Source organism: Chroicocephalus ridibundus, chromosome 5, assembly GCF_963924245.1.
Source record: "Chroicocephalus ridibundus chromosome 5, bChrRid1.1, whole genome shotgun sequence".
Lineage (NCBI taxonomy): Eukaryota > Metazoa > Chordata > Aves > Charadriiformes > Laridae > Chroicocephalus > Chroicocephalus ridibundus.
The window spans coordinates 55,191,849-55,205,223 of record NC_086288.1 but is presented as its reverse complement, the minus strand read 5'-3'; the positions used below and the strand labels follow the sequence as shown (position 1 = coordinate 55,205,223).

At 40.2% G+C, this 13,375-nt stretch overlaps 1 protein-coding gene across 7 annotated transcripts in view; it reads left to right on the top strand.

Moving 5' to 3' along the window:
• MAN2B2 (mannosidase alpha class 2B member 2) overlaps window positions 1-13,375 on the top strand; it is a 45,139-nt gene that overhangs the window by 9,359 nt on the left and 22,405 nt on the right. For all 7 annotated transcript variants that reach the window (XM_063335531.1, XM_063335530.1, XM_063335529.1 and 4 more), the window contains 5 exons: window positions 1,412-1,517; window positions 3,984-4,156; window positions 5,501-5,616; window positions 6,602-6,779; window positions 9,896-10,094. In XM_063335531.1, coding sequence (XP_063191601.1) covers window positions 1,412-1,517; window positions 3,984-4,156; window positions 5,501-5,616; window positions 6,602-6,779; window positions 9,896-10,094 — 772 coding nt within the window. The remainder of the gene's footprint in view (window positions 1-1,411; window positions 1,518-3,983; window positions 4,157-5,500; window positions 5,617-6,601; window positions 6,780-9,895; window positions 10,095-13,375) is intronic.

The window sequence follows — 13,375 nt, the reverse complement described above, 5'->3', positions numbered from 1 at the left end:
GCCACAGATGCTTTTCATGTAGGTCAGGACCAGTTCTGTGCTGACACCAGATATCAGTTATCTGGTCTCCCAGCATGCTAATCAGTCACCACAGTCGGCTGGAACTAATTTATGAATGCTGAGCCCTGAAGCGTTTTCACAACATTGTGAACGAGAGAAATGATTATAATCAAAATTGACAATCTGGCATCGTATCTGAGCAGACACAGGGGCATTCACTGAAGGTTCCTGGGGAAATAAACATAATAGCTCTGGAATTGGCATCCTACATGACAGATTTAAAAAAAAATAAAAAAGAAAGGGTGGAGATTAAAATACATATTTGTATAAACTTTCTTTGTTGGAAGTTTGAGTTATCTTTGAAGTTCTAGGTAGTGAAGTAACTATAATAAAAACAGAAGACTCCCTAACACTTCTAGAAAGGGACACAGACTATTACTCCCTCCCTCCAAACACCACCCCCCCTTTCATCCAGCACATTTGCTGAAAGTTGTACTTGTCAGCATACTGGTTGTTTCTAGTGGCTGAAATTAAAAAAAAAAAAACAACCCCCCACACACAAAAAAACCCACCTAAAACCCATAAAAACCTTGAACAGTTGAACAGGTTGTAATATATTGACAGTTTTTAAACTAGGAAAATGAGACCAGAAATGAAGGTTAGCGGTGGGTTTATCAGACAGGCAAACCTGCTACATGTGAAATAACTATTTCTTAATAAAGCATTCTGTCTCACAAGTTGAGCAACCTGTCCGTGCTCAGAAGGCAAGGTAGATGCACATAGAGTAGAAGGGATGTGATGGTACAGTCTGTCTCCCTCCTGGATCCCACAGATCTGTATCCAAACTGTTACAGAGGTAGTAGACTAAAGGAAACCCTGGGAGCCTGGCTGTTGCTGCTTGCATGGGGTTGCATATTGCTCTCTCATCCAGCCACCCAGTGCCTTCCCTAAGCCAAGACAGATGCAGCAGGAGGAAGAACTTTAGGAGAAGCACCAGTATCTTCTCTTTTAATCCTCCAGCTCTAGTTGCCTTGAGGTAGGATCCTAGCCTGCTGCCGGTGCAGTGAATGGGGACAAGTCTGGTGTTTAGATAGTATAAAAGCATGGTGACAGCCCTACCGAGAAGCACCAGGAGGTCAATGTCTACCTGACAGTGCATCCTTTGTGCCTGCTACCTGGCTTTACTATAAGCTGGGTAAATCAATGCACTGTGCAGTGCATTAGTACGCTTTTTTCCTTCCCCCTTTCGATAGCATTCAGTACAGACAGCCTTTTATCCTACTTTTGTCCTGGATGCCTTCTTGACGAGTGTTGTGTCTAGGTAATGTGCTGTGATCTGAAATTAATTTTCAACCTTTTTGGATAAGACTGAAATGAATTTGTGTTCTGTGTCTTAACTTCAATATCGTAGGTCCATCAGTTACTTCAGGAGGGACGACTGGAATTTGTCATTGGAGGGCAAGTGATGCATGATGAAGCTGTGACACTAATTGATGATCAGATTTTACAGTTGACGGGTATGCATATTTGCATTTAATGTTGTTGTTGTTATGACCTTGGGGGTTTGTTTGGTTTTTTCATTTCTCCACCCCAACTTTGCTATTATTTTCTTACTCTTCAAGAACTGATTAAAGCATCTCTTATTTCTCTTACTTTTTACTTCTGTGAGTTATCTGTATAAAAATCTTTGCTTCAAAAAAAAAACCCCAAACCACCACACAACAGTTCTGCAGTAGGCAGAAGGGTAACTGAAAGCTGGCTTGAAGTTTAATCAATGTCAGTTATAAACTCCTTTGGAGTAGAGGCCTTTTGTGTACATGTGTGTGGATGAGAGTTTAAGCTCCTGGGATGATTGCTATGGTGAAGTTGAGGGTATGAAATGCTCTGGAAGAAAATACCTGGTAGCAATTCAGAGCATGGGGAGCTTGTATCGTTTAGGCAAAGTCTTTTGCAGAACGTGGGCCACAGAACGTCATTGAGGTCATCTGATCTTAGTTGAAAGACTTGCTTGATGAAGAAACTCCCATTTGTAATCATTAGCAGCAGCCTCTGGTAGAAATACGCGCGTATTTCCAAGAGATGCTCTATTTCCCATTTTAAACTTCTAACTTCTGCTTTCAGCCATTTGTATGTTACACATCTCCATCTGATAGTTGAAAGAGTCTTGTAGTATTTAAGGTTATCTCCATCTGCTTAATGAAAAAAGAAACAGGATAAATCATGCCACCACTGTGCTATAGATGCCTATAATATGCCATGAGGGAGTAGCATGTTTTTTTGGGGTGGGAGGGGATGTATTAGCACCAGCTGTATGTCATGGCTGATACAAACCCTGCCCATTTTAGGGCTACGCTCTGGGCAGATTCCTACATGGGAGAGTAAAGGGTCAGAAAACACTGTTATCGTTTGCTGAATCTGACTGCGCAGCACCACTGTCCTTGTTCCTTGCTTGTCAGTGTTTATCAGGAGCACAGGGATGGAAACTGCTTTTGCATCTCAGTGAGTCACTGCATTATACTCTGGCCAAAAGGAGGAGAGGGAATGAACATTATTTTTTTTTTCCTCATCTGACTCCTGTGTTTAAAGGTTGTTATATGGACTTAGTACACCAAACTCAGGACTTCTCCAATGAAAACACTGACATTGACTGAAGAGTCCTTTTGTCAAATGCAAATATAGCTTTTTCTTTTATGGAGTTAGCTGCAAAACCCATTATTTCTAATTTAATCTTTCATTCTGTGTATAAACATAGTTTTTTTAAAAAAGAAAATTCAAATTTGGTAATTTATTCAGCAGGAACAAAGATAGTAATATATTTCAAAATTCCCGTATATTTTTCTTGAAAGCACTCTGCTCAGGTTGAGTACATACAAACCGAAAAAACTGTATCCTTACATTGTGTGTGGAGTTCATCTTGAGAAGACAAAGCCAGTGCAAGCATTTGGGCTCTACATTTCATGTCTTCTCCTGTCTGTCCAGCCAACTGCATTTTGGAAAAGCCTAGCAAACTCAGCCTAAACTGTGCTTCAGTTGGAAGGGTTAAAATGAACACATGGTTTGTGAATATTTTCTCTAGAGAAGACATTAACCATGGGAAAGATGAAGTGCAAAGAGAATGCCTTGCAACCTCAGTTATTCAAATATGATATTAAAATTTGGAATGGCGTTAGTCCAGAATGGGGAAGGTATGGTTTTATTGTCAAATAGTTCTGAGCCCAGTTCCAGAACTAAGTAATTAAAGTCTGCAATTTCTTTTTTTTTTTTTTTTTTTTTTTTTTTTTCAATATGATGAAGATCCTAGTGCAATATACTGGACTTCTTAATAAAATCTACTGCTTAGCTGGTTGTTTTACTTTGATTCAAATGGTTTGTCTGAGTTTATTGTATGGCCTTTCTGGTTTGGGGGTTTCTTTTTTTGAAATCCATTTCAATACGAAATTAATAACATTGTTTGTAAATAACATGTTGTATCAAGATTGCTCTGAACCTTTGGGTTTTTTCTTTTTTTTTTTTTTTTTTTTTTTTACAATTGAGGATCATATTCATACTTGTTTTGTTTATGGGATGTCTTCCCTGTCCCTTTGTCATTGATATGAGACTGAAATTTTCTGAGAATGGGTGGTATGTTTAGAGCAAACACAAACTAAAACACAGCTTATTGTTTTCATGCAGACTCCAACCTGGCTATTAGCCTTAACCTAATCTATATCTAAGTACTTTTTCCCAGGCCAGTCTCTAATCATAATTCGTTTTTGTTGTTCATCTTTTATGATGTTAATAAGTTATACTTGGCATAGCAAAATAAATACTGTCAGTATGAAATTTCCTGCTGTGAATCATTAAATTCCTGAAACCTTGAATGGTTTGGAAAACAGCAACAAAGAGCTATCCTTTTAGTGCTTATCTATAATACTATATGTCCATTACATTTACAAAATGAACTTGTAGAAGTGTTCCTAACGTAAACAAATTTTGCTTTGCAGAAGGCCATGGATTTTTGTATGAAACTTTTGGGATCAGACCCCAGTTTTCTTGGCATGTCGATCCTTTTGGTGCTTCAGCTACAACACCAACACTTTTTGCTCTGGCTGGTTTTAATGCTCATCTTATTTCTCGGATTGACTATGATCTGAAGGCTGACATGCAGAAAAACAAGGTAAAAATACCCTTCAGAATGGAACCCATTGCCAGCCTCTACTTACAGTCATTTAAATGATGACATTAAGATAAGCATCCCTCTGATCTGTGCAAGAAAATGTAGGTATTTCTTCTCTAAAAGTGACATGTTAATTGCATGTGGTCATAGTGAAATGTATTGAATCCGTGTAATATGGTCCGTAATATTTTCGTGACTTCTGGTGAAGGATAAAATATAGTCTATCCTGAAGAAGACATAAAATGCAGGCAGTTGGGCAAGGCGTAAGTGGACATTGAATTAGGAGTGTTGGAGCTGGAGGCATCTAGAATGGGTTTCAGCTTTCCTTGAGAAAATCTTAGATATGTTGGGTTTTTATAGACTGTTTTGAAGTGTAGTGTGTATGTTTGGTCACGGTGGTTGTCATGCTTGGAACACTTATTTGTGCCTGTAAAAGTGACAGTACTAGGTCAGTTAGGGTGGCAGCTAATAGTTTTTCCTGAATTCAGGTTTTGTTTCATGTTTTGTCTTCTCTTGCACAGTGTCCCATACATAGTAAATGTTTTTCTTTTCATATGACAATACTGGACTCCGATGTGTCATCAGTTTTACACAGTAAATTACGTGAAAATAAGGGCTTTCGCTAGTACGAGCTGGACATTAGGCAGTTTTTATGAATCCTGGGTGAAACTCAAGCATCTCTGAAGAAGACAACAGAATTCCTGTAAAATTTGGTGAAGCCAGAACCTCCCACCTTATGTCGGCAATGAGTTGTGATGCTTCCATTCTGCAAAATTCTGAGTTTTTGACAATCTTTTCCCATCTAATTTTTTTCTGGCATCTAACAGTCTGGAGGCTTTCAAAACTGTAAAAATTCTGTTTCAGTTGATTAAACATTGATTCCCACTGACTACAGTGCAATCCAGACTACATCTGGATCTTTCCTCGCTTATGGGTGTTCAGCTTCCACTGAAACAAGTGAGGTGTAATGCCTGTGGTAAGCTAGGCTTACATCTGGATTTTAGCAATATTCTGGCACTGTGACGCCTCCTCTCCTTCTCCATTAATTGGAATAGAAAGACACAACACTATATGTATTGGGGTTGGAACTAGATGATCTTTAAGATCCCTTCCAACCGAAACCATTCTGTGATTCTATAGCCTCCTATAGTATATATCGTGTGTCACCTTGCTTGAGGTACCATTGGCTGGTCTCAAGTAAAAGCACTTATGTGTTACAAGTGCAAGCACAAAGTGTTACAAGTGGGGGAAGGGAAGATGGGCACTCTGGAGTGTTAAGTTGTTCATAATGGTATCTCTGTGCTTCTGCAAGGGTAACGGTTTCCTACCTTTTTTGTTTTCCAGAAGCTTCAGTTTGTATGGCAGGGCTCTCCTTCCTTATCTGAAAGACAGGAGATCTTCACCCATGTTATGGATCAGTACAGCTACTGTACCCCATCGCAAATACCTTTTTCAAACAGGTCTGAAGATTTCCCAAATAGGCAGAAATATTGATTACTTCTGAGAGTTTATATTGTTGGAGTTAAGCATTTGCTTTGACTTTTTTATCTCAGTAGTATTCTACTGCTTTCTCCTGACTTGCAGTAGGTCAAGGAGATGTCTAGACTCTAGATCTGAGTCAGGATTATTGAGCATCCCCAGCTACCCACCATAATACTTGACATTTGCTCAGTACCTAACAATTGAATCCTCAAAAGTGACACTTACTACTGACAGGCATTAAAAATACTTGACAGGCTTAAAAAATGTTTTCTAGCACCAGGAGGCTTGGAACACAGCTACGGCTTTCATCTGCATTACGTGTATCATGTCAGTCCTTATCAATAAATATAGAATAAAAATATGAAACAAATCAATTGCTGTAAACAGAAAATGTCCAAAGCAGGACTGGGTTTTTGTTTCTCTACCTGTAAAGTTAAGATTTAAAAACTCCAGGAAGTGCAGTATGGACTATTAGCTGTTAGCTAATTGATTTTCTGTGGGAGATTTTCAGCATTATATTGCGCTGAGATTGTATAAATTATCTGTGTATATACTAAAGCAACTAAAATTTTGCATTCACTTTCTGAAAAATCTGGGAGCTTTTTAAAACTTTATTTTGCTCATTGGCTTACCCAGTAAAATACTTTTTGTAAATGAAGCCTATTTGGGGGAACATCCTCATTGTTACAAAGCTTGCTGTTTTGTCCTATGGTTTCTTTGTTCTGTGCCAGCAAACAGCAGGGACTTGGAAAGTTGCACAGTGCAAAAAACAAACTGGAGAACCTTCCACCTACCTCCACCCCCAAATAAACTCCAAAACCTAAATACTAGCAATGAACATAAAATGGATTTTTTTTGCTTCTTATTCCCTGTGTCTTTGCATTTTATCCCAGCACCTTTTGATGTGTTTTTCCCAGTTGAATAAATCCTGTTTATAACTTATGGCTTTTTCCTTCTATTTAGATCAGGATTTTATTGGAATGGAATTGCAGCTTTCCCAGATCCACCAAAAGATGGTGTTTATCCAAACATGAGTCTCCCTGTTACAGATACTAACGTTAATCTGTATGCACAAACCATGGTGGCAAACATTAAGGAGAGAGCAGCCTGGTTCCGAACGAGTGATGTTTTGTGGCCATGGGTAAGTGCATGATCAGCATTTGCTTTAGAAATGGCAAGTACACCTACAGTAATGAGCAGTAGGTAGGTGGTGCTTTGCTACAGTATGTACTGCAAAAATGCAGGTGCAAACCACATGTCGGTAAAGTGTTTTTCTAGTAAGTGGGACCCAAATGTCTGTTTGGTAATGACTTTTAAAAACTAGAACTTCCTTGTACAGTCTGCCAGCTGCCTACCACGTCTTCCACCCTACTTAACATAGAAAGAGTTGTGACAAAATTGTGAAGATAACCTCTTGCAAAACTATGTATTGCAATATTGCTTCCTTTTTTCTCTCCTTGTTTTGTCTATTTAAGTGATCTGTTTACATTACTGCTTAGCGCAACATAACTCTATGTTAACAAAAACTGTAGCATTACAAAGAAAATGTATTGTTCATTAGGTAGACAACGTCTTTTCTAAGTGTTGTGTAATCATTTTGTTATATAGTCTTTGTATTTTCGTTAGAAACAGAAGCATATCCCAGCTTGGTCATCCAGATGCTTTTTTCAGCAATATGCTGTGTTAATTACATCCTGCATGTACACCTAGCACTGATGTACTCTTGCTATTTTTAAGTCCTAGTCTTAGGAAAGAATAACTTTATCTAAACCAAATGTATAGTCTGTTGTTGGAATTTTAATGGATGCTGTAGGTCTCATAATTACAAGTTAAAGGCTGACGAGTGTTCTGAAGGTGGCTATTTCACCACAATATCTGTTACTGCAAAGAGAAGCAAACATTTTCTGATGCAGCTTTGAGTCACTGATTTGTTTTTTCTCCCGTGTTTGTGACACTATTGCTTATAATGATTTTTTTTTTTTTAAGAGAGTGAGAGAAGTCAGATATAATACTCTATAGTAGTGCTATAGTGAAGGTTATGCTGAAATGGGGAGGGAGGGAGTTTTGAATAGTATAAATAAATTCCAAATGTCTAGATCCAAACTTGCAGCTTTGCAGTAATGTAAGAAAATTTCAGTCTCTAACTTCCTGATTTGTGTGCTTGTGATAATGAGCTTTAAATAAAGTAATAAAAGTTTGTTACCCATTCATAGTGCTATGTAAAGAAGTAGAGAGAAACAGATATATGGATACCTCTCTAGTTAAGCTTAGCTATTTTTTTGTGATTACAAATAGTTTGGACTACTTAGATATTATTTTTTCCCTTCAGTTAAAAAAAAAACCAGGAAATACACGCCTTCTCATTTAAGGTCAGACCTCACACCCAGACTGTTGGCACTTTTGTCATGAGTTATGTGGACAAACAAGTGTTTCTTCATGATCTAAAGCAGCTGGTTGTGCAGGAGGAGGCACTGGGCTGTGGGGCAGTGTAGAAGTTCAAACCTGCCTCTGTAGAGGCCATAGCAGCAGATGTAGCAGGGGGATGGAATTGTCTTAAGCACTGGAACTGATCCTTGAGACGTTTTTTGGACTGTGTGGATGTGATGACTAACTACAGCAAGTTCTCTTGGAAATCCTTATTCTACTGAACTACAGTGTTCCTCAGCTACTATGTTCTGTGTCAGTGTGAGTGGAGCCTGCCAGCCTAGCACATCCCCTTCTGTGGTGCCAGGTGTCTGTGTTTTATGAGGAAGTCGTCTTGGATCATGAGTTGGAAGTAGTACTTTGCATATGTGAAGTAGTTTTGACTGGTAAACATATTACTTCCTCTCCACAAATTTAATTAGAGTCAACATTTGGAAGTCTGGTTTGCACTAACTACTGCATTTTTCAGTTTGGTATGTTTTAGTAGCTCATTCCAGTTTGAAGTTGTTTCACAGTTTCTGCTATATGCATGCAGAAGATTTCTGGGTATCTCAGAAGAACTTTCTGGTTTGGAAGTAGAATTTCCACTTTTCTGATCAGTGACTTACCCTGTTAGTCTGAGGGACAGTGCATGTGCACTAGGATTCATAAAGGATGTGACGGTGACCTTACTTGACACACCTAGGAAATGGGAGGGGAATGGGGGTGGCACTCATATCTGGGAAAGAGAAGGGAGAGTAATCATCAGGTTCAGCTCATTCATGAGTTGAACGGGTTCAGCTCATCAGGTTAAACTCTTTGAACTCATCGGGTAAAGTAGAAGATGGGATTGCAAAGAAAATAGAGCCTCCTTGGCTATTTCTTCAAGCATCTGCTAAGCTTTGAAGACAAATTGCTGAGAGCATCTTTATTTTGAAAATGAGATCAGGATTAAGTTGGGCAATGTTTTCTGTCTCAGGCACAGAGACATGAAGATGAGGATGTGTTTAAGCTGGTGTCAGTGTTGGAAGGCTTCTATTAGGCCTTTTTATGTGGAGGAGGTATCTTAGCATGTTATTGTGCTTCAGATCAATGCCTATACCGATACTATAAGAATATACGTGGTGCCATGGCTCATTGATTTTCATTTTCCTGTTCAGCTACTGTAGTTGAACAAAGGTGTGCTTACTTACACCTTTTTTTAACTGTTTGTACGTGCAGATAGTCTGTATTGAGATGCCTCCAACAGAAGGCAGAAGTTGTGCAAGCATGCTCAAAAAAAAAGATTATTTAATACACAGCGTATCACCTCTCTTAACTATTTGGATGAGCATCAGAAGTACTACAGTCTACTGTCATGATGGGGGATCAGCAACACATTGTGAGACATTTGTAGTACAGAGATCTCTGTCCAGATTGTTTTGTTTCACATCACGTCCTCAGCACTTCCGAAAGCTGTAAGCATTCTTAACAGGAGAAAATAAGGAAGTTCTTATTATATAAATTTCTTATTATATAAAAATAAGAACTTCCTTATTTTCTGCTAAGTGGGAGAAATGCAGTGTGAAAAGGTTGTCTTTCCAGGCATGTATGCATGCATTTTCCAATTGCTACAGCGAAATTTCATGCTCTTGCACAATATGGAGTGTCAACACACTTCTCCCTATCTGTAATGCTGGTTATCAGCTGATCTGTGCAAGTAACCCTACCCATTCTTGACATTTGTAACAAATAGCTTTTATATGGGCAGTCAAGATCAAAAGAAATACCACTTTGACATGGACTACTGTTAAAAAAGATCCTTCTAAATTACATGACCCAAAGTCATTTGGCTTTCTGTTTTTGGAATTTCAGGGCTGTGACAAACAGTTCTTTAATGCATCCGTTCAGTACTCCAATATGGACCTGTTGTTGGATTATATTAACAAGCATTCTGATGAGTTTGGAGTGACTGTCCAGTATGCCACTGTTGGTGATTACTTCCAAGCAATTTATAACAGAAATCTTACATGGGAAATTCGGGACTCTCAAGACTTTCTTCCATATTCAACAGGTAATTAAGTTCACAACTGCATAATGTCTGCCTCAAATGTATGTATTTAAAATTTTAATAAAGAGAAATTGAGAAAATGAGAAATAAAGAGGAAAACCACCATCTCCTTATAACGTTTATTTACACTACCAGGTGTCATCAAATAGACAAGTTGATCCCAACTTAGTGTTATAAGAAAGATGGTAGGGCAGTGGTTAGAATATTTCTTTGTGACCGGTGGAAGAAATGGGTGGAAGAAAGAGTGTAGAAATAGGCAAACTTGTCAAGAAATCTAACTTGAGTTTTTTGTTTTGCAGTCTTAGAGTAACAATAGAGTGCAAAGGAAGGCTAAGCCCAAGGGATATTAATGTGTGTAATGTCATCCATGTTTTTTTAATGACCTGAGGAAATGTATAGATACTGCACTAATTTAGGTTCTGTTACAGTGAAAACAGTGAGCAATGAGATAAACCTGTAGGCCTAGGCTACCTGGCTGAGTTCAGTGGATGGATGAAGGAAAAAAGACTGCAAACTGGTTAGCAGGCAGCAGTGGTAGCAAAGGTGCTTTGCAGAGGTGTAGTGGCACAACTAATACAAGAAGTCTCTTGTGACATTGGAGGGGTCCTGTCTGAACTCTCCAAAGCTGAGATCCTAGGACTCATTCTGCTTTAAATACAGATTTTGACTATTTGTTTCATTTTGGACATTTAACTTGGAATTCATTCTTTTGTCTGCCTCACACACGTTAGCATGCACAAATAACCTGTAGTCTCCTAGGTATTCTGCAGTATTAGATGTGTGTGTTATGCCTCTCTTCCTTTTCCCCAAAAATGATCTGTAGTAAGGACACTGTGCTCCAGGATCCAGGGAACTGAAAGGAAGCTGATAAACTGAAAGATATGTAGAAAGAGATGGATGCATGGCCAAATAGAGCCATGACCCTACTGTTTAAAAGAACTGAATTATGCATAGATTAGAGCAGAGATGGGAAACGCAACATGGAGTAGAATGTCTGAAGGAGAAGCAAGGCAGGTAACCAAAAGACCAAGGCAATCTGAAAGCTCTTAGGGTACCTCTTTGTTAGTACAGTGGAATAGGAGTGGTCAAAGTAAAACAGTTGGTGCTGAGGATTTGATGTCCACGCTAGATGGTGATGATCAGGTTCGTGACCATCTGATGAACCTGAAAGTGAACAGTCCATGGGACCTGATGGGATACACCCATGGGTACTGAAGAAACTGGCGGATGAGGTTGCTAAACCGCTCTCTATTGTATTCCAAAAGTCATGACAGTCTGGTGAAGTCCCCACTGACTAGAAAAGGGGAAACATAATTCCTATTTTCAAAAAGGGAAAGAAGGAGGAACCAGGGAACTATAGGCCAGTCAGTCTCACCTCCATGCCTGGTAAGATTATGGAGCAGATCCTGCTGGAGGCACTGCTGAGGCAGAAGAATAACGAAGAGGTGATTTGGTACAATCAACACAGCTTCACCAAGGGCAAATCGTGCCTGACAAACCTGGTCGCCTTCTATGAGAAGGTCACAACATCAATAGACAAGGGGAGAGCAACTGACGTCACTTACCTGGATCTGAGCAAAGCCTTGGACACTGTCCCGCATGACATTCTGGTCTCCAAGCTGATAAAATGTGGGTTTGATGAACTGACAATTCAGTGGATAAAGAACTGGCTTGACGGCCGCACCCAAAGAGTGCCTGTCAATGGGTCCATGTGCAAGTGGAGAACAGTGACAAGTGGAGTCCCTCAAGGATCAGTACTGGGACCGGTCTTGTTTAACATCTTTGTCAGCGACATGGACAGTGGCATAGAGTGCACCCTCAGCAAGTTTACCAACGACACCAAGCTGTGTGGGGCGGCTGACACGCTGGAGGGAAGGGATGCCATCCAGAGGGACCTTGACAGGCTGGAGAGGGGGGCCCATGCCAACCTCATGAAGTTCAACACGACCAAGTGCAGGGTCCTCCCCATTTGGGTCGGGGCAATCCCAAGCACTGATATAGGCTGGGCAGTAACTGGCCTGAGAGCAGCCCTGAAGAAAAGGACTTGAGGGTGCTGGTAGACGAGAGGCTCAACATGAGCCGTCAGTGTGCGCTAGCAGCCCAGAAAGCCAAATCATATCCTGGGCTGCATCAGGAGAAGCGTGGCCAGCAGGTCGAGGAAGGTGTTTCTCCCCCTCTACTCCACTCTCGTGAGACCCCACCTGGAGTACTGCATCCAATTCTGGAGCCCCTACTACAAGAGAGATATGGACGTGCTGGAATGCGTCCAGAGAAGGGCCACGAGGATGATCAGAGGGCTGGAGCACCTCTCCTATGAGGACAGACTGAGAGAGTTGGGGTTGTTCAGTCTGGAGAAAAGAAGGCTCCGAGGAGACCTTATAGTGGCCTACCAGTATCTTAAGGGGGCCTACAAGGAAGCTGGTGAGGGACTTTTAGGATGTCAGGTAATGGTAGGACTAGAGGGAATGGATTAAAACTAGAGATGGGTCGATTCAGACTGGACGTTAGGAAGAAGTTCTTCACCATGAGGGTGAGACACTGGAACAGGTTGCCCAGGGAGGTGGTGGAAGCCCCATCCCTGGAAGTGTTCAAGGCCAGGCTGGATGGGGCTCTGAGCAACCTGATCTAGTGGGAGGTGTCCCTGCCCATGGCAGGGGGGTTGGAACTACAGCTCCAAATCCAATCTTTTATATACTGCAAATACTAGGTAAGGATGGCTGGTAGATTCACTTCAAAAGCACGTTCGTGGTCCAAACAAAACACTAATGTAGATGAACCCCTAAAGCCTCTCGTGGCTCTAGGAGAACGATTCATCTTTTTCATTAAAGAAAACAGTTTTAAGTTCTGGGGAAAAGAAAATTGTGTTGTAACTGAAGTCTCAAAAAGTAAAAATACCATCTGTATTTCTGAAATGTCATAGTATGCTGTGACACAAATTCATTGCAGCTGCTTGTTGCTTGCTTGCTTGCTCCTTACTTGCTGTACTACCTTAGTGTATCAAGCAGTGCTGAAAAGTACTGGGAAGATATGAAAGAAGGCATGCCATACCCAACATCTCTTTAATCCTTTTCCCCAGTAAATTTACTGGTTTAGGCCTCATATCGAAGTATGCAGAGAGAAGACACAGCTAACTTCTCAGTTTCTAAACTCGTTAATTTGTTTCATTGCCTGGATTATCATTAAAATGTCACTGGTATCATTAAAATACCTTTTTATATAATTGTAGCTACCACTACTTCATCGCATTTTTTGGCACTGGGGATGTATGTCTCAGACTATTACAA